Source organism: Phalacrocorax carbo, chromosome 12, assembly GCF_963921805.1.
Source record: "Phalacrocorax carbo chromosome 12, bPhaCar2.1, whole genome shotgun sequence".
NCBI lineage: Eukaryota > Metazoa > Chordata > Aves > Suliformes > Phalacrocoracidae > Phalacrocorax > Phalacrocorax carbo.
In genome coordinates this window covers 16,535,223-16,558,779 of record NC_087524.1, presented here as the reverse complement: position 1 = coordinate 16,558,779, position 23,557 = coordinate 16,535,223, and the positions used below count along the sequence as shown (strand labels likewise).

At 40.6% G+C, this 23,557-nt stretch overlaps 1 protein-coding gene across 5 annotated transcripts in view; it reads left to right on the top strand.

Annotated features, from left to right (window-relative positions):
- Positions 1 to 245: 245 nt before the first annotated feature.
- CACUL1 (CDK2 associated cullin domain 1) overlaps positions 246 to 23,557 on the top strand; it is a 53,756-nt gene continuing 30,444 nt past the window's right edge. Inside the window, exons 1-4 of one of the 5 annotated variants that reach the window (XM_064464256.1) lie at positions 246 to 741; positions 5,839 to 5,965; positions 10,544 to 10,646; positions 21,231 to 21,326. In XM_064464256.1, the coding sequence (XP_064320326.1) occupies positions 423 to 741; positions 5,839 to 5,965; positions 10,544 to 10,646; positions 21,231 to 21,326 (645 nt within the window). In that variant the 5' untranslated portion in view covers positions 246 to 422. The remainder of the gene's footprint in view (positions 742 to 5,838; positions 5,966 to 10,543; positions 10,647 to 21,230; positions 21,327 to 23,557) is intronic. The other 4 variants (XR_010375008.1, XM_064464254.1, XM_064464253.1 and 1 more) reach the window with 4 other exon arrangements.

The window sequence follows — 23,557 nt, the reverse complement described above, 5'->3', positions numbered from 1 at the left end:
CGCACGGGACAGCCGGGCCTGCCGGGCCCCCAGCCCAGCCCAGCCCAAGTTAACACCAGTCACCGGGCTCAGAAGGAAGTGGGAAGGGAAAGCTTCCCTACCCCCCGGGCCGCCCCACAATGCACAGCGGGCGTGCCGCCTGCCTCCGGCCCCGCCCTATTCCGCGCTCCAGCCAATGGCGGCTCGACCCCGCCGGACTACACTCCCCAGCATGCCCCGCGGTTGTGGTGATGCCTCCAGGTCCGGCTGCCGTTTTCCGCCCTGCCGCAAAGTGTCGCGCTGTGCGGCTGGAGGCTGGTCTGGCGACGGCGGGCCGGGGCCGTGGGGCGGCGAGCCCCGCCGGGCGGAGAGCAGCCGCCATGGGCGGCGGGCGGTGATCCCCGCCCTGCCCCGCCTCGCTCCCCGCCGCGCCGGCAGCCGCCATGGAGGAGGAGAGCATGGAGGAGGAGGGCGGCGGCGGCGAGTCCATGATGGACGACCAGAACCACAACAACTGGGGCGCCGGCGGCGGCTACGGGCGGCACCTGCTTGGCCCCGCCGCGCCGCCGCTCGGTGACCGCCTCCTGCGGGGCGCCGCTGCCGCCGGGCCACCGGCCGGGCCGGAGCTCCCCGCCGGGCCCGAGGCTAACGGCCTGCTGCGGGGCTGCGAGGCGGGGGGCGCCGCGGGGAAGGGAGCAGCCGGGACCGGAGCCGGAGCCATCGCCGCCGCCATCAACATCAACGCCTCGACCTCCAAGTTCCGTGAGTGACCGCCCTGCCCCCGGCTCCGGGGGGACACCCCGGCCCCGCGGCGCTGCCCGCCGCTGCGGCCGCCTCAGGCCCGCCCTGCGGCGGGGCCCTTTCGCGGGTCTTGACCCAGAGGCGTCTCGGAGCGAAATCTAACGGGTTAAAGCGCCGTGGAAGGAGAAAATAATCTTTCTTGCATGCAGCCCGGCCTCGGCTGCTGCTGCTTTCCCGTCATGGCGAGGTGACGTGGTAGATCTGGCTGTAGAACTGGGAGAGCCAGTGTAGGCAGGGCTTTCGGCTCTACAGAGGCACCGTCGCTCTTCCTGAAGGTTTTAGCGCAGGTCGTGTTTTCCTAAAGGCTTTTTCTTCCTGCCTGAAAAACCCGAAGACGGGTCTGAAACGTGCTTGCGATTGCTGACATGGCAGAATAACGATGTGTGCGGGGCCTCTGCTATCCTGGAAGGGATGTATGCCTGCAAAGGCCTCCTGAGAATAACAGAAGATGTATTCCCCCCCCCCCCCCCAAAAAGTTCTGAAACATCTTCTGCATGTAGTTTTTAACAGAAATGGCAACTTTTTCTGTTGCTTTGTTGAGCTAAGGTTGAGGGAAGGGAAGATTTTTTTTGCTGTTTATTTCAGTTCTGCTTTTATTTCCAGAAGTCATGCTTCTGGGCAAATTATGCCCTTTTCTTTAATGGCTGTCAGAAAACTTGGATTTGGCTAGTTAAAATTATTTCTGGAAGTGTAACTCTCTAACTACTGTGATGAAATTTTGATGGGAAATGCACCTTTTTCTTTGTTTCTGCCCTTTTCCCACTGTTAGCTCACCTGTCTAGCTCCTCAGCAGCTCAGCTCCACAGCTGATCAGAAGCTCAAAGTTCAGGTTTCTTGATCACTGCTTCTTTGGTAGCCTGGGCTTTGTGGCTTTAGGCATGTTGCCAAGGCTGGCTGCTTTGAAGTTGAGGCTCCCAGAATCCATGAACTCTCTGGCTCTCTGCCTGCCTTGCTTGTCAGGGCTCCAGGTACCTTGGGGTGGCTCATAAACACTTGAGACAGTTGAAATGTCATTTGGACTTGCTAAACTAAACTCTTTAATTCCCAATCCAGAAATTTAGAGTCTTAGTTTTTCCTTCTGTTTCAGAATGAAAATGGTTTTCAAGCTGGATCTTCACCAAATGGGAACGTGACTTTCCAGCTAATCTACAGTTTATATCTGAGGGGGAAAAGAAGCAGCTGTGCATGATTTTGCGTAGCATGTGGCTTTTAAGTTCTTGTTTTCGCTTCTCCAGCATTGGTATCCCAACAGAATGTCTTGTGATCCTCTGTCAGAGCCAGCTTTAGAACAGGCAGGATCCAAACTCAGCTCTGGTACTTTCTCAGTCCATACTACTTCACTGGACTTGTTCTGTTCATATTCACATACCGTCAAAGCCATCCCCAACACAAAGGTGTAGAAAAGTTCTAATGGACTCAGAGTATTTTGTATTTTACAGGAATTTTAATGACAGAGGATCCCTTGATCTCTTCTGTTTGATTTTAATGTATAGAAAGAGGAAGAAAGGTCACTTTCAGTGTAAACCTGTAGTGAAAAGGGAGGCAGCGTGTGCTAGATCTCCTCCTGCCTGCTCTGTCTTACCAATGGCAGAAAGTGTGTAGAGAAGCTGATTGTCAGTCTTAAGCTTGACAGGAAAGTTGTCTGTTCTCTGCTGCATGAAGAACTTCTTGCAGTTGAATGAGCAAGGGCTCACGCCTTGCTTGCTGCATTATGCAGAGGCTTAGTCTTAGACAGGTTATCCTACTGTGACCTTCAAAAACATGGGTGACGTATGGTTTCCAACAATCCTATCATAGGTTGTAGTGCCTCTGATGTTCAGATAGGTGTCTCCCTGCTGATTCTTTCCTTGAAATAAAAAAATCCAATTCTTGTGTTGTAATACGTAATTATTTGCAGCATGTTGGTTTTGTTCATGTTCATAGTTGCAGACTAAAGCAGTTTGGGCCTTTTTTGGTCTGATTTAGCTGGTGGAATAATGGAGGAAGACGGTTAGATGGAAACCCTTTAAAATCTTTCAAAGGGGCCAAATCCAATTCTCCTTCCTTGAGATTTTGGTGAGACTGAGAGCTAAAATCAGATATAATAATGCATAGTTCATTTAATAGCTTTCCTTCTCATTAAAGCAACTTAAGAAAATTTTCCATGTTGTGGTAAACTTATGACTAAATCTTTATTTACAGCTTCAGTCGTAGTTATGGGTTTATAAAGCCGTAGTGTTATGAAAAATATTTTTCAAAGGCCATAAGGGAGAAAATAGGAGTAAGAGCATTTAATAATTTATGTGAAACTCTTCTGTACTAGTAAGTGCAGCGTATCTGAATTGTGGAAAAAATGAAGAGTTTTACTACTTGTTTTTTTTTTAATCCTTTTCAAGCAGGGATGATTATAAATGTATTTGATCCCAGTCTCATTTAGGATGGGCACACATGGCTGTGAGCGTTGGCATATCCGTTCAATCCATTGACTGCCCTGTTGCATAATGTAGTTCAGTGCAGTGTGTGCGCGTTGCTGCATAGGCAAATTGTCTGATGAAGAAAAAGTTCAACGTTACTTTTACTAACAAGTCTTAATGCAGACTGAGAAACAAGTAATAAAAATAGAATGGAATTAAAAGCAGCTACAGGGCAGACTCATAAAGTTGCTAATGTATGCTAGGATGTGTCATGCAAGGGGTATAGCAAAACCTATTGCATAAACATACGCGTGATGGCTGAGAAAAAAGAAAGTGTAGAGCCACAGTCATATCTACAAGTCTGTAGATTAGTCTCACGCATCTGCCTGAAGAGTTTGTACACTTCGACAAAATATTTTAGGATTGTAGGGTACTTTGCTAATTAAGCAGTAATGCCAGCATATTTCTTTTTGTGAGATGAAATAAAGCATCTGAAAGATGCCTAGCTGCTTTCTTTGATTTTTAGAGTTGGAGTAAATGACAGATAATTGTCAGCCTGATGTCTGCTTACTTGACAGTAGGCTGGGTTTTCCATCTGCTCTGTCCCCTGCTTTTTTAGCTCTAGTTTTGAAAGAAGGATGTTTTTTATATGTGAACATAGTAAATGTTTTGAGTATGTGGGTGCAATTATACATTGAAATCTTAAATCAAGGTTTGGTCTAATTTTTATCCTGACTTCAGTTTAATGTTTTCTGTGGAACAGAGTACTTCTGTGGAGACCCACCTTTTTTGGGGTAACAGTGAAATACAAATGCTCGAATTTTGCTGCTGAGTGTAAGCATGAATGATAAAGCTACTACGTGGAAGCTGATCCTGAGAACATCTGCCCAGAGCCTGGGCTCCGTAAGGGATGAGAAGTCAAGCAAGTCATTGCAAGACAGAGGAACAAGGGATGAATTTACTGCCAGGCAGGTGCTGTGCTGTTCCTGACTGCAAGGATGCTTTTACATTGTGGAGCTGACTTGCTGGACATGTTAATTTACATCCTGGTAGCTGTATACCCAGACCCGTAACCTCACCAACCTGTTAGCAAACGGTGTCGGACCTTCAGATTGCAGGTTGGAGTGCTGGGATAGCATCCTGCAGCATTTGGTGGTGGTGACCTGTTTGCTAATCAGACACATGCTGTCCTAACTAGATCCATTTCTGTAACAGTTATGAGGCAAAAGCAAGCCAATGACTAGTTGGGTGAAGAGGGGCTTAGGAGTACTGCACTAACATTCTTCACTAAGCAAGGTTTCTGGCTGAAATACCCTAAAAAGGCACACAACAGGAATCTGTAATGCCTGCTCTTACAGATAGTGTTCAAACACTTCCTTGTCTCACACCTCTCTCTATTTGTGTCCTCTTTGTCTTCTTTTCTGAAGATAACTGTTAACTCTTTTGCCTCTGTTTCCCTAGAATTGTTCTTCCTAATGCTGCCAAAAGTGACTTAGCCAGCTCCTTTCAGCCCTTTATGAAAATAACATTTCAGAGATGTTGCTCCTCAAGCCCAGCAGTGAATCTACATTTACATGTGTGTTTAAAATGCAGCCCTACTCAAAATATTTCTTTTCAGTGCAGTGTCTAAACTGGATTGTTTGGGGTGGGAACTATCTTTATTCTCTTCCATATGGCCCAGACCCACATGTGGATTTCCTGGACTGCATAGTTTTGATATGAAATGTACCTGGTGCTGTTACTTACTGAGGGCTTTGTTCTGGGTGGCTGCTGTGAAGCTGTGGTGGTGTGACAAGCCAGCAAGGTAGTCCTGTGAGTACATCTTTGATGGGAAGGTGCTAACCCTTCTACCGTGGCTGCTTCTGGAACTGGGCCGTGTGTGGTTAGTTCAGAAATCCTCCATGAAAAGAGAGAGATTAAAACTCTTCTGTATCTGTGAAGGCATGCTGAGTGGCTTGCGCAAGAGGGTGCAGTTGGGAAGCTCAGGAGGAAAATCAGGGAGTGACAGGGAACTCTAATTTAAATGCCTCCTATTCTTCCCTGTGTTGATTCTTATCTGGAAAAGGAGTATTATTGTGCCTGCTAGAGGGGGAACTGTAACATGGATCCAAAAAAAGTTGCCTGGGAGCCTAACTGCAATTGAGGGCAGAGGGAATTGCATCAGCTTTTAGGCCAAGGAAGCTGCTGGTCCCACCTGAGACTTGTAAAATTAATAAATCTGCTGGGAAGGAGTATTTCAAAAACTACCAGTCTTGGCCAAGGCTTGCTCTCCTTCATGTGAGGACCCAGTGTTAATTGTTGAGTCTGGACTCCCACAAACTTGCAAAATCCATGAATCTGAACTAGCTACTGAACTACCTTTTTTTTTTTTAATTATTATATTGCCACGTTACAACTCCCAGGAGTTTGTTTTTCCCTGCTGCTTGGGCCCCTAAGAAATACCCAAGCATCAGTTTGGCAGGTTTTCTGATTTTATTTTATATTCTGTAAATAAAAAGGTACAAATTCAAGTCTGGGCTTTTGTTTTAGATGAGGTTATCTTAGCAGAACTGTTCCCAGTAGTTTTTTGGCCAGCTTATTGGTATGATCTGAAATTGCAGAGCATTCACTTGCTTTTAATCTTTTAGCTAAAGTAACTAAATGTAGTTTTGTCTTTTTCTTGTAGTAATGAATGTTATAACAATTGAAGACTATAAGAGCACATATTGGCCAAAGTTGGATAGTGCCATAGATCAGCTTTTAACTCAGAGTCCTGGTGACTACATCCCTATCTCCTATGAACAAATATACAGGTAAGGAAATAATTTAAGTGTTATGTTACTTTTTTTTTCTTTAAACTTAAATGTTTGTTTTATCTTGCAGCCTATGCATATGTCATATTTTGTATTTATGAGGAGGAAAGTGGGAAGGTTATGTGAAGTACAATATTGTTTAAATGGTTGGAATGAGTGAATAATAGGTATGTATCTTGACATCCCCTGTTAACAGGAGTAAATGCTAAAGAAATGAAATGCCTAAGTGCTGAAAACATTAACATTAAAGCAAGCTCCACCACGGTTGCTTAGTGTAATTATTAAGAAATGTATTAAAGTTTCAACATTCCTTTCCTCAAAGGGAAGAAGAGACTGGCACAGTAGGTGTTTGACAATGTTTCCAAAGGCTTCTTTGTCATGTCTAATAGGAACCAATTTGGTGCAACAGAGGTGCAGAAGTAAACAGAAGCAACTGGTGCCAAGGTCCATCCATTTAAACTGTCATTTGTGTGTTTTGCATTGGGTAGATTGGTCTGATTTCCCCCTTGCCCAGCCATCCTGCGGCAGGTGCAGTTAGAGACTGCCTGAAGCGCTGACACAAGGTTCAGTCCTTTATATCTCCATTCTTGTCTGGAGAACACTTGATTTGTACCTGGCCTGAAGCTGCAGTTTACTTTGCTTTAAAAGGGATCTAGTCACACACCAGGACTGCCCTGCAGTCTAAGCTAGTGCACAGTAGTGGGGGCGGTAGGGGATTTGCTTCAAAACCACACTACTGCTCCAAACCAAAATGCTAAAAGCTTTAGAGACCTGGCAGTTTCTTAGGAGACTGGCAAAAATGGCAATTTTTGTTCCATAGGTGACAGGTATCCAGGGTGTTGGTAAATAGGGTGGAAACTGGATAGCTGCTGCTACATTTACTGGAGAAGATGCTGTTAAAAGTACTGGCCTTTGCCAGCAACAGAACTAGTAGCACTGCTGTCCTGGTTTTCTTCACCATAGTGTTGCACTCTATGAAATAACACTGGCAGCTCGGTCGCTGATTGCTCCTTTTAGCGGCTTTCAGCTCTGTTGTCTCCTGCCTGCTTTCTTTTTAGCTGCTTTGTCTTGGGAAAGTTTGGATTAGGGAACCAGATCCAAGAATGGCAGATGTTTAGTCTTCCTTCTTAACTCCATTTAAAAACTTTAATAAACTTCCTCTTTCCTTTCTAAACTTTTGGAACTGCTGTTATCAGGTCTCAGACATCATCATGCGTATAACTAGTTGAGATGGTCAATTTGAATTGAGAGACATTGTGCAGCTATAGCGTAAGTCATCAAAATCCTTTTCCTCGCTTGAAATATCCAACGTGCAAACAGCTGTCAGAGTTAAGCCAACATATCTCGATAGTAATCTCTGATAGAGTAGGTGTGCAAAATTAATCTACACCGAGTTATGGTTTTCAGATAACTGCAGTTCATCTTTGTCATCTTTTTACTGCTCAAAAATTTTATTTATTAAAGGAATAATGAGTTTTAAGCTTCTTGTAGATAACCCTTATACACCAGGGTGACATGATGCAGTGTTGTAATGATGCGTAGATGTCTGTTGCATGTATTTTACCAATATGAAAGATTGTCTGTAGTTTAGTATTACTGATAAAGCTAGTGTGTCAGTTGAAGTTTTCTTACAAAATTATATTTGTGGATGTAATTTCTCTGACACAGCCTCTTCCAACCAGGAGGTTTTTAAAAATTTATTTTATTTTAGAGAGTGTCCCTTTGCTTGTCCTATAGTCTAGACAACATAGATTGAGAATGGAAGAAAAACTTCCCTTTTTTTGTTGAATTTAATGATGATGCTTGCTTGGAGTATTACAGAAAGTGTGTAGGAGACTTGAGGCTTAGGTACTCTCTGCTTCCCTAGGCTAGTTTTTTAGTCTGAGTAAAGGATGTTTTTTGAAGTGGTTCAAACAGCTAGGTATCTTTTGTATGTTTTTTTTTTACAATGAAACTGAGCTGAAAATACAATGGTCTTTTGGATCGTTTCTGTGCTAACTAAAGGAATCGAGGTATCCATAATGCAAACTCAAAATATATAATTAAATGCCAAAACTACTAGATTTTACTTGACCAGTGATAACTGTAGGTCTCTAATCCACAGCAGTGAAAGCTAGGAGTTAACTTCAAAGGTATGTGTGCAGATTTTTGCCACAGATCAGTTTACCCATAAGGTATCAAAGTGTGGTTAGTGACTGTTTTAATCTTTAAGTCTGAAGCCTGTCTGTGCATAGTCACTTCCCTTTAAAAGGGTTAAATATATTGACAGAGAGATGTGAAGGAAACCTTGAGATGAGGAAGGTGTGTGAACAGCTAAGTTGTACTTCTGCTGACTGTTATGACTGCCTCCAAGGTATGCTGCAGTTAGATCGCTGTTCTTCAGAACATCTTACAGATTTTCATCCCTCTCAATAAATGCTTCCCTTCTAATGTCCTGCTTGGGTCTTCCTTTTCCTAAGGCATTTGGTTATGCTAAAAGACTAACAAGCTGCTGACTTCTTTTGGGTAATAGCAGGGCAAGGATGATTCACAGAATCGGCCCAGAACCAGGAACTGAAAACAGGATCTGAAAATGGGGAAGGAACCTCTAAATAGAAATGTCCAAATAAAATGTAAGCACACTCTGCCTGTACATACAAAGATTGGTGTTTGACTGCAGAATGTGTTGCAGAAGTAGGCATAGCAATATTGTATGTAGCACTAAGCAGATGTGTACTTTAAAATTCAGTTTAGCTACATCACTTCTAACAAAGTAATCAACTTCTGGAAGTGGCTGTATACTGGTTAGTTATGGAGCAAACAAACATACAGCCATTTGCTGCTGTTACCTAGCTGGGTGGTTTGTAAGGGATGACAAAAATCTGGCTTTTCTTATCACTGTTTCTCTCTCTGATCCAAATTAAATTGGTATTTTTCCTATTAGTGCATCATACCAAAATGTCTTTTGCACGTGCTTGTTCCAAAATAGGATCTATTTGTAGGCTTCATGTGAAAGAAGCAGGACTTCTTTGACCATTATTTAAATAATATCAAACTACAGATACTTAATTATTTTCAAAATATAATAGTAGGAGAGGTGTGGGAACTCTTTTCGTTTTTAAAAATAGCATGGTTTGCCAAATGAGAAGACTGCATAGTGATGAATGCTGTATTCGTGGTGCTTTGGAAATAGTCAGAGGATATAGATACAAACTTCTAAAAGGTGAAGAAGTGTTAAATATGTTACTTAGAAATCAAGTGTCTTCAAATAATGCAAAATCTTCCAGAAGAATTTGAGAGTGGCAGTTATTGAATGAGAGCACTGTTTTGGCCCCTGGAGGCTTGGAGGTGCTTAACCTCTCACTTGCATTAGAAAACTCCAATAGCCCATGGTTTGTGGTTGTTTTAATCCCACATTTGTAGTTTGTCATTGTACCACCTTCTCAGTAGAGAATTGGAATGTTTTAATTCCCTTACAGACAGTGTTGCTGTACCATAGCTTTAGGCTTTTGGTGCTATTAAAAACCTGCAGAATTCAAGTCTGGTGCCTGGACCTTGCTGGAAATAGTGTTTGTGCACGTCCTAAGTAGCAGTCTCTGGCTGAAATTGCTCGCTGTCACAGTAATCTGTACAGGGGGATGGAGGGAGAGGGGGGCAGAACAGGGGCGTGGGCAGGAGATTTGGCTTGCCCAGGATATCAGGTGAAGTCTTCCTTGTGCCTCTTGACTTTTGGCAGCTAGCTTTCAAAATGCTGACTTCAAAGAATGAAAGCACTCAAGAGGAGTAAAAGCTGCTTGGTACAGCTAGTTAGTGCTGTCAATGATAACTACCTTAATGTAACTTCTTGCTGAAAATAATATATGTATTTGTTTTACAAAAGTTGTAAATAAGTTTTCAATACATAGCCTTATTTTGCAGATATGTTACATTGTAGTATGAGAGCAATGAAATGTTCTTTAAAAACAAAGATAACACTGAAGATCAGCGTTCATACAACCAAGCCAGGGAATGTAGAATTCCAGTTTTGTTGCTCTTTCTCTGCATCTTTGTTATTGAAAGAGTTTTCTCAGAATTTAAGTAACAAATGATGGAGTGATATGCTTGGGTCTGTAGTTTTAAATCTTTTGCTGTTTCTTTTTAAAACGCTAGCACAGTTTTGGTGCAACTTCTCTGACTGTCAGTGTTGCCCTTCTTTTAATAGGGGTTTTGCCCTAGAATATGCGTATAGTCATTAAGCCTCCTTATTTTAATGGAGACTTCAGTCACGTAGGAGAGACATAAGCCAAAATTAGGAGTGTGCTGTTGACAGAATTATCCTGGCTGTTCTGAAGTGCACTCTTATCTCTTAAGAGAACTCATTGTAAGTTATGGTGGAGTCGGGGAGGGGGACTGGGACAGACACACCAGAGCCTCCAGGGGAGACTTAAGAGCCTGCTGGAGCTCATTCCAAGCATAGGGCTATATTTAAAAGTTTAGCCATCATTCAGTTAACTCTGTTGTCCTCTAAATTGAGACCTGAACAAAATATTTTTGAAGTCTGTTACCCTTCATTGCAAACTGTTGTAAGTTCATTGTTTGTTCCTATATTTGTTTCTGCAGTTGTGTGTATAAGTGTGTATGCCAGCAGCATTCGGAACAGATGTATAGTGACCTAATAAAAAAGATAACTAACCACTTAGAGAGAGTCTCAAAGGAGCTGCAGGTAAGAAGCTGCACAATCTAATTCTGTCTTTCCTGGGATCTGTGATTATATCAGAGCAGCATGTAGATGGCCCATGGAGGGGATTGCTGTTAAGACTGATTTATACTAGCTTACTAAATTGTGGAGTACTTCATTCACTAACTGGCTGTCAGACAGAATGCCAGCTACTAGATGCAATTGCATGGCACTGATTAGCCTTAGAGATCTGAACCATGTGGAAAGCAGTGGCTCAACTTGAATGTGTAATATAGAATCAAAGACTAGAGAACAGGAAATCTACAGTATAATCTAGGATGTAAACGCTTCAGTCAAACGTGATCTGTGCACGACATGGATGTCTGCCATTGCTGCGTTACTCTACATAAACGTTTTATGGTCCCTGTACATCAAAAGCAGCACAAAAGGGAAAATCTAAAGGAAAAAAATTGAAGTGAATTAAATATGAATTGTGAAAAATAAGTTAGAAATTATTGCGTATGAAAGTTTTGTGCTACAGTTTATTCTGCATTTTTCTTGCCTATCTCTAGGTGTCAGTGGTTTACAACAGTCGTAATACAGTTTGTATATCCCTGTCCTTCTCTGCATCTTATTTGTGCATCCATGTTTTCATGTGTGTTCCTTGTTGAAAATTCCTTTTAGGCTAGAATCTTCAGACACGTTCATGAAATTGTCATTACTGTAGCAGCAACACTTTTTTATTTCCTTACAGCTTTTGTTACTTCCATAACTGATGTTTGAGTTCTGTACTGACTTGCAGTGCTGTCAAGTAGAGATGCCAGATACAAAGGGACCCTAAACTACAGCAGCTTCCTCAGTGCTTTTAACAATGGGTAACTGATTTGTCAGTCAAAAGCAGTCTTACTACATTTAACTGCATCAGGTGCTTCTGCCTAAACGTGTGTTCCTATCAGAATAGATAGCACTGTGATTGCTCTTACGTCATGCTTATTTCAGTCTTTTCCTCTTGTTGCTTTCCTTATAAAGAAAAACAACCACCCAGCATTTAATGGGCATGGTCTTTGGGGCAGTCTTCGACTATAAAATAACTAGGTCGTCTTGAGCTAGGCTCTCTGCTTCTTTTCTCTTAAAATTTCTTTATTCCTTGTAGAATGACAGCCTCTGTATTCTATAAAAATTCATTCTGAGTAGATGGATGTAGTATTTAAAATAAAGCCTTCCCTTGGTTCTGCTGAGCTGGAGCAGCCTGCACACTTCTGATTGTGAGACCTACAAATCATTGCAGCTGTATAGGTCTGGCCAGTTCTGATACATCCCATGGTACTGCATTACTTTGCTTTGAATTTGGGAATACCCCAAATTCTTTACTCTGTGGTAGTCCTTGATTTTTTTTTTCTCTAAAGTTCCAAAACTGACTGAGGCAGCTGCTTTTGAAGTTTGCTTTAGCACATATGTGCATTAATTACTTCTACCTAAAACCAAGGCTGCCTTCTGACCATCAGCTGTTGAAAGAATAGGGACAAGTATTTAATGCAATCTTTGTCTTGCAAAAGTTTCCTTATGTAGGTTAGACACACCTTGTGGCAGGTGGCAAGAGGACTGTAATATAACATGATATCATCTTTGAGTGTATTACATGTGTTTTGTCTGATGTGAACATGACTTTGGTTTCAGATGGTAAATCCATCTTTTTGAGCTGCTTGAAGTAAACCTCAGAAAATTGTCCTGTAAAGAAACCACTTCAACTCTCAGTTGTGAAATTTTCACTTTACTACAGTATATTTTATTATCCTGATAGCTCTTGATCTTAATACATTTTGGTGACACTCAGTCACTTGGGTTTTACGTTGAAAATGTGGTGCTAGGTCTTTACCCTAACAACAACAAAAAATTACTTTGTAAATGTTGGTCACTTGGAATTTTCTGGTTCACGCAGGCAAACAATAAAAAAGCTATGTATGTGAAGCCTTTTAATGTACAATATGTGGTGTTCTGCTTTCTCTGACATAAGCTCATTCCACCTGACAACAATAATTAATCTGTTTGCAGAGTTCTGTTTAATTGGCAGAGGTTTAAATGTAGCCCAATGTAAGCAGGAATGTTGGTTGGTGTGAGAAAGCCAACATGAAAACTGAAGTGGCAGGCAAATGCTATGTCTTATTCGGGACAAGTCGAGCAACTTTGTGTGCAAGCGCAACAGTTTAATGGCAGGTAGATTGCAGAATATCTGCATGTAACCAACATGCCAGAGCAAGCTTTTTCCTACAGGAACCATTCAGCAACAGCAAAAGCAGTAAAACTGTCAGTTATTGAACACTGGAAGTGGGAACATCCCAGGGGACTGGTCAGACTTGCTCTTGCATGGTTTTAGCCTTGCTGGAGTTTGCTGACTTCAGCTGAGGCCAGCTGGTCAGGCAAGCTGAGGGCTAAGCAAACAGCAGAGCAGAGGGGGGAAATAAATACAGGGAGTTTCTGCAGTGAATGCCACACAGAAAGATGACAGAGTGGTGGGTGTCCCAGGCGCTGCTGCCGGGGCCTCACAGTCACACAGGGACATGCACACACTCCCTGGTCGTCCCCTGTGTGACTTCTGCTCTTCTGGACTGCAGGACAGCTTGTGTGGCATTGGTGTCTGTTGCCACATGCATTCCTGAAGGTCTGTGTTGCAGATTTTCACCTCAAAAAAAATTAATTTTCAGTGGTGGCAGAGGCATTATGAAAATGTGGGTGGGCTGATGTATTATCTGCATGTTAGATATTGGGTGAAGGGCAGTGAACGTTGCCTGCCGAGTAATAGTACATTTAAATGAGATAAATTGCTTGTCATCAGACCATCAGCTCTTTGAGATGGGGCCTCCTATATCCCAAGACGTTTCTAGCTCCCTCCTTATTATGTGTGTAAGTAAATTATGCGCTCTTCAGGCTGTTTCAGTTACAGAGAGACTCTGAGCAAGGATTGCCTTGTGTTCATGCAATCAGTGTCTGACCAGCTTCTCTGCATTAGTAAGACTGAGTTTTGCCATGTGGAGCTTCTAGTAATTTAGAATTAAATTTCCCTAATTCTTAAGTGATCAGAATTTTGGAATTTGTGTGCTTAAAAAAAATAATGGGTGGCTGCAGATAACACAAATGAACATGTTTCCTGTTGTCTTGAGGTCTCTGAAGCCTGTAGTATACAGATGATTTTTTCCAAGATGCTTTATTTGGAAACATTTTATTGGTAATGGGCAGAGCCCATTATGTTGTGGTTTAAAATAATGGTGGCTGTTTTCGTGGGTAAGTGCTGAGTCATTCACATGTATGAGGTAAGGTGGATACATAGGCATATGCTTTCAAATTAAATACATCTCTTTTTAAAATGAATAAAACTGTTTTTTCATGATGTACTAGTGTTTCTGGCTTAATTTATGCACTGTGATGAAGTAATCTAAAATCAAGTACTCTGCCCATTACATATCTTTTCAGCAAAAGACACTGGAAAGTACTTTGAGCATTGACAAATCAAAATGCACTGAGACACTGAGCTGGCCCATGACAAAAGTAGCTTTTTTGTGCAAGTGGAGTGGAATATTTTAATTTTATTTAGAATAATCTCATTAATTCCTTTAGGAAATGACTTAGAGCTGGAAAGCAGTTTTTTGTCATGTTGCACCATTTTTTTTAATTTTTAGGAAAAGGGATCTATTGTTTTCTGTTTGTGTGTGTTGTTTGGTTTGGAATTTTTTCCTTTTTGTCTTGACCAGAAACAGTTGAATTCACTAACTGTATTTAATTTTTATGGGCCTTGAAGTTAATAAGTGAGAATCAGTCTCTGAGTAAATAAACACTGGTTTGCTTGTGTTGTTTCTATTTTAAATCAAACAGAAGTAGTAGAGCTAAAGCACCAGGATTTCTTGCTTAAATTCTATCTGTCTAAAAAGCATTGGATTAAATTTGGGTCCAATTGTTGATAGTGTACTTTGGCTCTTGAACACTCCAGAGGGCTTCGGGTTTTTCTCCTCTAGTATGTCTTGAAATATATATGTATGTGTATGTGTTATCTTTTTTATTATTATGAACAGTATTTTTTTATTATGAACATGGCTGAACTGAGCAGTTGCTGGTGTTGGTAGAAAATTTTGCATGGCGGTTGTGTGGCCCCAGGACCTGGAGATTTAGAGTCTTCACTGTGCAATGCCAGAAAGCTATCCTGCCTCATATTAATCCTTACAACTTCTCAGCCTTCTGTCTTGACAGCTCTCAAACCAGTCTGTGCATTGTATGCAAATATCTTCTCGCCTATTGTTTCCTTGGAAGAATATGCGTCGGAGTCAGGTTATTGTAAAAGCCATCCCACTATTTTGAGGAGTGCCAGATCTCTGGGAACCTTGTATCATGTCACTTTTGGTTGCCATCTGTTCTTAAAAATGTCAGCAATATCTGTTGTGGGCAATCTGTTCCTTCCTTGCCTTTTCCTTTTTCTTTTCTGTCTCATGTTTACCTTTCACTCGTCCCCTGTGATTATATGGAGTTTTGCCATCCAGTGGTGAGAAGCCTGTCACTTACTGCCCCAACTCCTTCTGAAACATTAATCTGTTAAATATAGATGCCTTACTCCAAACTTCAGATTAGGTTCTGAACTTCCTTGTTTGTCTTTTAAAAACAGTTGTGTAACTTCCAGTATTTCTGCTGATTATAGGAGTTAAAGCATGAAGCTTAAGTGTCTTGTTACGTTTACCTTGTGAGCTTTGCATACAGCCAAGGTGGTATAAAAGTGCATCCAAGTAGTGCTTTGAGAGACTGGTAAAAGTGAACTTCTGGCTGTGGGCAGAGTTATATACTGGGCACCACCTCATAGCACTTCTTGATATTTATACTTTAAGGTAATATACTTTAAGGTAACTTTACCCCAGACTGCTTTGTAGATACATTTTGCTTTCCTTCCTTCCAAGGTGCGCTGATGATTACATTACCTTTATATAGTGCTATATTGTAACTGAGCAGTTATACCAGTTTGTAAGAGAGAAATTTTGACAACATCACCTGTGGCTGTATTTTGTGTAAACTTAGTAAAACAGATTGCTAATGAAGTTATGATTAGACTTCAGTAATGTACTAATGGGAGACTAGGTTATATACCCCACCCATGTGAAGAACCCCATTCTTACTATGCTGTTTGTGTGGGCATTGCCTGACTTGCTAGCTAAATCAGTAGTGAGCCGCCTTCACGGTTCATGTCTCATCTCTTGTAGCATAGAAATAACACTCAAATTAGCTCTCGTTAGTTTGAAGTCTGGTTCCCTGAAATAACTTCCATAGTTGCAGTGGTTTCTCAGACACTTATGTAGAGAACAAATCTGCTGCCTTTATGTTCTGCCTTTAGAAAAGATCAGAAATAGACGTGGAAAACTGAAACTGAGAACTTGCATGTCCTAACTCTTTTCTTACTAAGCATGTTCAACCACTAGTGTTTCTTAAAGGCCATTTGAGTCAACATCATGTTCTGTTAATATCGACAGTCCATTTCTTAAAGAAGAGACTCAGACTGGCCATTAATCTGGTCCATAATATTTAAAAGGGGAGGGGGGGGAATCCAAACATCCAATGCCATAGGCATTTATCCATCTGTTTTGCTGGGGGAACATTTGCTTAATTTTATGTGAAACAAGCCTTTACTACTGTGAATCACACTGAATTGAATCAGATTAAATGAATGATCAGTATTACAACACAGAGGGCAGAAAGCAGAAGTACTAGAAATGTGTGCATATCAAAAAGATGGCTTTTGACTTGAGGTAGGGGTCACTGTTTTGCTAGAATTGCCACTATAAATGGCATTGATGTGAGGAAGCTAACCTGAGCAAAGCACCCTTGCCTGCAGCTTTTTGGAAGGGCTTGTATCCCTGCAGTCATTTTTAGTTCCTTGCCACACTATGCTGGGTGCTGCAGGCCCTGATACAATTACAGAAAGGTATAAGTAAATATGGCAGAAATGAAGATGTTTTTACTAGATAGTAAGAAATCTTCAGATCCTTTTCCATTAAACAGGATGTTAATGGTCCTTAGGTACAATGTAGTTTTGTTTTACAAACATGTAGAGTGGAAATGAAAACATGGCCGCCTTCTGCTACCCTGCTCTAAGACAATTCTGTGTGAGTATGTCACGATACTGTACAGCTTTGGCCAGCTTTGAGTGCAGACTTGAACGGGAAGACGCAGTCAGTCTTTGTACTTAGGCCTGATGTCTGTTTTTTGTAAAGAGTTTTAGTTGTACCTTTGTCTAGTGAGGTGGACCTGGGTATCACATAAATTGTCTCAAACAAATTACATTTTCTTGAGAAAGAATAAAAACTGGTTTAAGAGACTCAGACCGCTTATATGAATAGCAGGTTAATTTGTGTAGTCATAGCCGTTCTCCCTTTCGTTTGGCAGGCATGGGAAAGATGCTGCAGCATGTATGCTGGCATTTTGTCAGCGAGCATGTTCCCAGGAAAATGGAACTGTTCATTCAACATATGAGTGTAAGCTTTACTGGATATGTTGCTGATTGTGCCAGATGATTCTTCATGAACAGATTAACTTTTGTGTTCCTCAAGCAAAGAACTGTTGTCACTCTTCCTTGTGAGCCGTTTCTGAGTTGTCTTGAGCCAGCAGCATGTCTTCTGGTTTCATTCGTATGTTCAGCCAAAGAATGACATTCAAACTGAAAAAACCCACATCTTTTTCATGTATACAGTTTCTTGCCCACAAGTACACTGAAATGCCTAGATATTAGATTTCAAATAAGGGAAGGGTAATGTAGTATACTGGGTCTCTAATTGCTTGTTTTGTTTGAACAAAACATGTCTGTCTTACATGGCATCCTTTCTCGAATGTGTTTTCTTGGAACTTCTCATTTCTGTTGGTGCTGAGATGACCACTACAGTGTGTAAAGAGATTGAATTAGGTCCTTAACATCAGCTTTTAACAGCAGCCATTGTATTTTATGCCAATAAGTAGTCAACTCAAAAGAAAGCTGAAGATGTTAAACAAATGCAACTGCATCATGATTTGAGAAACCTGACCAAATGTTTGGTGCTCCCGTGGACAGACGCACTATATAGTTGCTACTGAAAAACTGTTCTTATCCCTATGCATGGTAGATTGAGAGCAAATGTTAGAGAGAATTTAAGCTGTCTCCCCATATAGAGTGTCTTAATAAAAAAAAAACCAACAAACCAAACACACACAAACAAACAAACCCCAAACAACAAAAATAAACTAGCCCATAAAAAACCAAACTGATTTTACATTTTTGTAGGATTCAGGACGGGGAGTGAAGGATCAAATGATCCTCTTTCCTGGAAAACTTTAGGCTAGCAGTATATTTTTCTTTCTTTGAATAGCTTCTGCAATACATCCCTCAGGTAAGAGAGGAGTGGTTTTTAAAGACTTAGTATTTTCTGGGGGGTTCTAAGAAGCAAATGTCATTCTTAATTCTGCTCCCTCCCATAATTAAAACAGCTAAACGTCCGTGTTCTCTTTTCTGGACTGAGACCAAGAGTGAACAATATCAGCCTAACATTTTCTTTCTTTTTTTATAATAGCTGTAGCTGAATAAATACAGATTTTTAAATGCAAGTTCTACTCAGTTGATGACCATTTAATAGAAAAATCTTAGCAACATCTATTTACTCATGAATTTGATGCCACGTACTTTTATAAAGTTCATGTAGTTGCTTTAAAGCTAGTCCCACTCCAGTTACTGTCTTATTAATGTGAATGTAGAGATGTGGAGAAAGTTCCTATGCTCAAAGAAGTAATTGATTTCAGTCTAGCAGTTCTGAGCAGCCACACAGTAACACCCTAATGAACAGAAAACAGATAGTTCTGTTTTCCCCACACAGATTATGATAATTCATAGTTAAGCTGTGAAAATAATATTATTGATTTCTCTTTGGCTTGGGTTTTTTGTTAGTTTACAAATCAACCAATAATTGAGGGGAGTTGGTTTTCTCAGGGAGCTCTTTGGGGTTTGTTTTTTGTTTGTTTGTTTTTTTTTTTTAAAGAGTCAGGTAGTGAGTGCTTTCCTGTTAGTTTCTTGACTATTGAGGCTTTACAGGAAACACTATCAGGAAAATAAAACTGAAAGGTAACATCTTATGCTGACAAAGCAGTGAACACTGTGATTTTGCATTCTAGAGGTTAAGACCGAGGCCTGATATTTGTCTGACAGTAGTGAGTGCTTCCGCTGAAGCTGTCAGGACTTTTCTTGGCGTTTTTTGTCTTTATCTAGAGTAGTTGTTTTCCGCTTGGTTGCAAAGTGGTGGTGGTCAACAGATTCTTCTGTTAAAAGACACTTGAAGTTGTTCTCAGGGTACAGCTGGGTGTGCAGTTGTTGTTCTCTCTTTTAAAATCTCTTCCTTAATGTGACAGATTTTGTGAGGTAAGCTAGCAGAGTTTTCATCTTCAGTGGAGGAAAAAGATATTGATCCTTAATGTCCCCTGTAAAAGGGTGACAGACTGGCGGTATATAATTTCCTAGAGTCTCTTCGTGGGATTAAATCACATACTGTTCAGACAACTTCTGTCTCTTTGTTGTTGGGGTGTGGGGATTTTTTTGGTGGTTGTTTTTCTTTTTTTATTTTGTTATATGAAAAGTGCAGACTGTCAGTGGTCAGTGTGAGAGAAGAGTGGTGCCCTGTGTCAGGCTATTGTCTCCTTTTGTCTGACATGTTCTTTGAAGTAGAACTTTCCTTTTTCTTTAATCTTAGAAGCTGTATACCAAGTATTTACAAATCAGTGTAAATCATATTTAAAGTTGAGGTTAGAAAGGAGTGAAGCAGGAATATATACTGCTTAGAAATGCAGATTTCATTGCATGTTATTTGCAGCAAATTATATATGTAACTACATATAAGAGGAAGTCATTGGAGTTCATAGCCACTTTTATACATTGTTAGCATTTTGAACTAAAATTTGTTTGGCCACCCCTGAGAACTCTCTGCAATAAGATTAAAAGCTTATGGATCAAAAAACCATATATAACTTTTGGCAACAGCATATGGATTAATACTCTCTATTCCTTTGCCAAATTTCTGAAACGTCTGCTCTGTATCGGTGTTTGCAGTGAAAATTACCCACGTGTCCATTAAGCATATTAAGGAGGGAGGCAAAAAAAGCTAGTTTAAAGGAAAAAAAATTATTTAGAATACTTGATAGAGCAAAAAGTCAACATAAATTCTGTTCTCTTAGGGCGCCTCGTGAATGTCCATACAAATGTTAAAAAATCTGCTTCATAAAGATAAGAGCTTTAAGTTCCAATAAGGTGATTGAGATGCAGCTAGCCTTGAGAGTTTCTCATGCCACAGGTGCTTTGGCTTTAGAAAAGTCTTCAAGCTTGTTTTCTTGCAAGGTCCCAGTCACTGCTGCATCCTCCATCCTCTTCTGGCTTGGCACTGTCAGAGAGGAAAATGGTGTAAGGGAAGAGTAGTTTTGCTTCTCATTAGCAAGCAAAACTTCATTCTTGGGTGTGTGTAGGTGTGTATATGTATATGAACAGTAGAAACTTAGGCAGCTACCTACCCCCTCCTCTGAAAAGACCATAGTAGGGAAAGCAGGAGTTTGGCCAGAGGCAGAGCACTGTATGTGGGTGGGTTGGGATGGAGAGGGGGATAGCGGGGGAACACATTACTCCAGCTCCACTTCTGTTTCTGGGTGTGTGTAAGTGCACTCCTGAATGCGCTAACGCAGCTCCCCTGCATCTCTCCAAATAAATAGCTGTAAAAGAAATGGTCATTAATGCTTCCCATTTTTCTGCTTCCCTTCTCAATTTAACTTTGCTGCTGCAGAACAGATCTTTTTAGCTTCCTTATTTCGTTCTTTGGGAAAGATGGTATTGTACACAGAAAATAGCAGTGTCGCTGTGGGCTCTGCAAGGCCTATCAGAAAGCTGACACATTCAGGTTTTGCATAGCAAAGTTTTCCTTGGGGCTGGCTCCAGGGTAATGCTGTGAGGTGGAGCACTGCCGTAGATTTCCATGGACCTGATCTGGTGTGCAGGACACCAGATGCAGAGCTCTATCTGAAGACATTGCTTTGTAGTCCCTCCAACTCAACACCCTGAGTACTTATTTGCCTTACCTTAGGTGACCTAGCAAAAACTTAAAAATGTTTTCTGTGAAGGACAGTGCTCCCTGGAGCTGGAGGATGTGCCGCTTACCAGCTCAGATGCAAAGCAGCAGCTTAATGCCACTGCTTTCTCAGAGTAAAAGACTGCAGGGGGGTGGGAGCACACACCACAGCACTTCATGAAGTTTGGTTATGGATTCTAGGCATGACAGTTCTTTCAAAATGAAGGTCTGGTCTTTAGTAAGTGTTTTTACTTGCATATATGCTATTGCTAGTTTGTTACAGGCATACTGTATTTCTGACTGAATGGACCTTTTGCTGGGCAGTGACATATAGCCATAGGCAAAAACCGGTTACTGAAGAAAACTGTTTTTGCTGGAGGGAGTTATAGCAGAAACTCTGGAATGATGTGTGGCTTGCTTTGTGTGGAGTATCAAAGACTCTGTAGTTTTTGAGTTTGCTATGAAAGCATAGCCCATGCTGTTCCAGATCTTTCTCTTGTTCAAATTACAACCTGATTTTTACGGTTTCTTGCAGGCCAGCCCTCCAGATCTCTATATTGAAAGATTTAACGTAGCTCTTGGACAGTATATGGGAGCATTGCAGAGCATTGTGCCTCTTTTCATATATATGGTAAGTTTTAGAAAATTCTTTTCAAATAAAGTATGTCCATACACAAGATGCTGACTGAAAGTGAAAAGAATAAAATGTACCTATAATGATTTTTAACTTGTAGAACTCACGATTCATACTTGGTTTTGCTACCTCATAACAGTACTGATCAAGCTGCGTGGGGAGAGGAAGAGGAAGCTGTACTTTTAAATGTAGAGTTTTGCCATTGTTTTCTGCCCTAATATTTCTTTCCGGGGGGGGGGGGGGGGAATGGTTTTTATTTTGATTGTAAGAATACCTTCCCAAACAGTTAGGTCATTATTTATATGTTTATGAACAGTGATAGTTCATTTGCTTGTTTTATGTTGGCTTGGTAATTTGGGCAGGCTACAGAGTTGACTATTTCTTGCTTTTAAATTGCACAGACTCAAACAAGACAGAAAGAAATGTGTCTTGGGAATGTCTGTGTCACTTGGTAAAACAATTTAGAGCGTTGATTGGTTGAAGACAAACTGACATTCATAGCGCTGTCAGGCATACTTGCAGAGGTTCAGAAACTTTTGGCTATAAGTGTTTGTTGTGCTGATTTTGTAGTATATGAAGTCTTCCATACCTCCTGAAGAAGTTTATAATTTGCATTGGTTTTGTCGAAGTGCCAAGACTTCTACTGATATTTTTTTAATGGTAATGAATAATTTAAGTTTGAAATTTGCCATTCTCCCAGAAACTGTCCTTACATTGGCATCACTTTGAAATAAAAACTAAAGGAAGTATTTTTTGGTAAAGAAACTTTTTTTTTAAACAAAAAAAGCTTTAAACTTATTTAAATTAAATAAACCCAGAGCTCCTTAAAATTATCCTAATTGATAGCTTGCCAGAGTTTGACATCTCCTATGTTTCAGTGAATGCATCTGAAACCAGGTAATTTGCTATAGTCTTTCAGCATAGCCTCTTTTCACCATATTGATTTGTTGCATTAAAAGAGGGATTTGCCTTTCTTGAACTGGGTGTCTTCTAATGTACTCTTTATCAGTTAATCCAGAATGAAGTCCATAGCTTACAAGTGAAGCTGTAGCAAAGGGATGTGTTCCTCGCCATGACTTTCTTTTTTTTTCTATCATGAAATGTTTGGGAAAAACTAGGAAGACACTATTTTGCCCTGTTGCATTCACATATTTTCAGATGCAACCCATTTTTTTCACCTGTGTGTGCCTGACTCATTTATTGCAGGCAAGTGATTAAGCAGTCTCACCATTTAATATGCATTTACAAACTGAGAAGCTGTTCAGGTGTGTACTTTTGAGTGCTCAGATCTGTCACTAAGTTTCTTCCATCACAGAGGTCAAAATCTATCCTTAATGATTAAGACTGCAGTAAATAATGTCTAAAAAATATTTTTAGACACGGACAGGTTTCACCATTATAACCTTTGTCTCTATGACCAGACCAGATGTAATTGCTGAATAGGTTGCCATATCTTGCTTTGCAGACAGTTGTGATATGGTGTTTGTATCTTCAAATGAGTGTTCTGTACACCTTCATTTCTTTTTTTAGAGTTTGAGTCTGACATCAGAACATAATAAAAATGGTTAATGAGTAATAAACACCTGCAAAATGAATGGTTAAATAGGTGGTTTTTTTTATTTGAGAACAAAGTAGAATGGAAGTACTGTATCATTTTAAAGGAGAAGTTTCTTTAAAGCATGACTAATGATTTGTTCAGGCAATAAAACTCTGATACTGCAAACACTTTCTCATTTAAGTGGCTTAATTCACGTTAGGTCGGAGAGTTAGTGACTTACATGATAGTTCCTCTTGCTGCCAAATGTAATACTGTTCTGGCTGATTTTGAAGGCTAATGTAAAATTAAGTCTCATACTTTTTCTCTGAAATAATTTATTAATCAGTGTTGTGCATGATGCGGAACATCTCCGGAGAAGTCAGGATGAAAAATGTTTTCCTCTCTTAGTTTTTTCTGTATGCATTTGGAAGTACTTTTACGTACAGCCACTCCTGCAATTTTACATTGTAGCATCTAATCAAGTTTTCTCTCATACAGCAGCAGCAGTTTCCTTTATTTGGAGAAGGAAATACAATTAAAAAACAAATGCAAGAGGTGAAAGCCTAATTATTCTACAGTATAAATTAGAGCTTTGCAGTTACTTTAATAGATACTTTCAATGTATTTTTAAGTGAAGAGGACAAAGTTGTTGAACTCTACCAAAAAAGGAAAGCCCTGCCATCTCTGATAA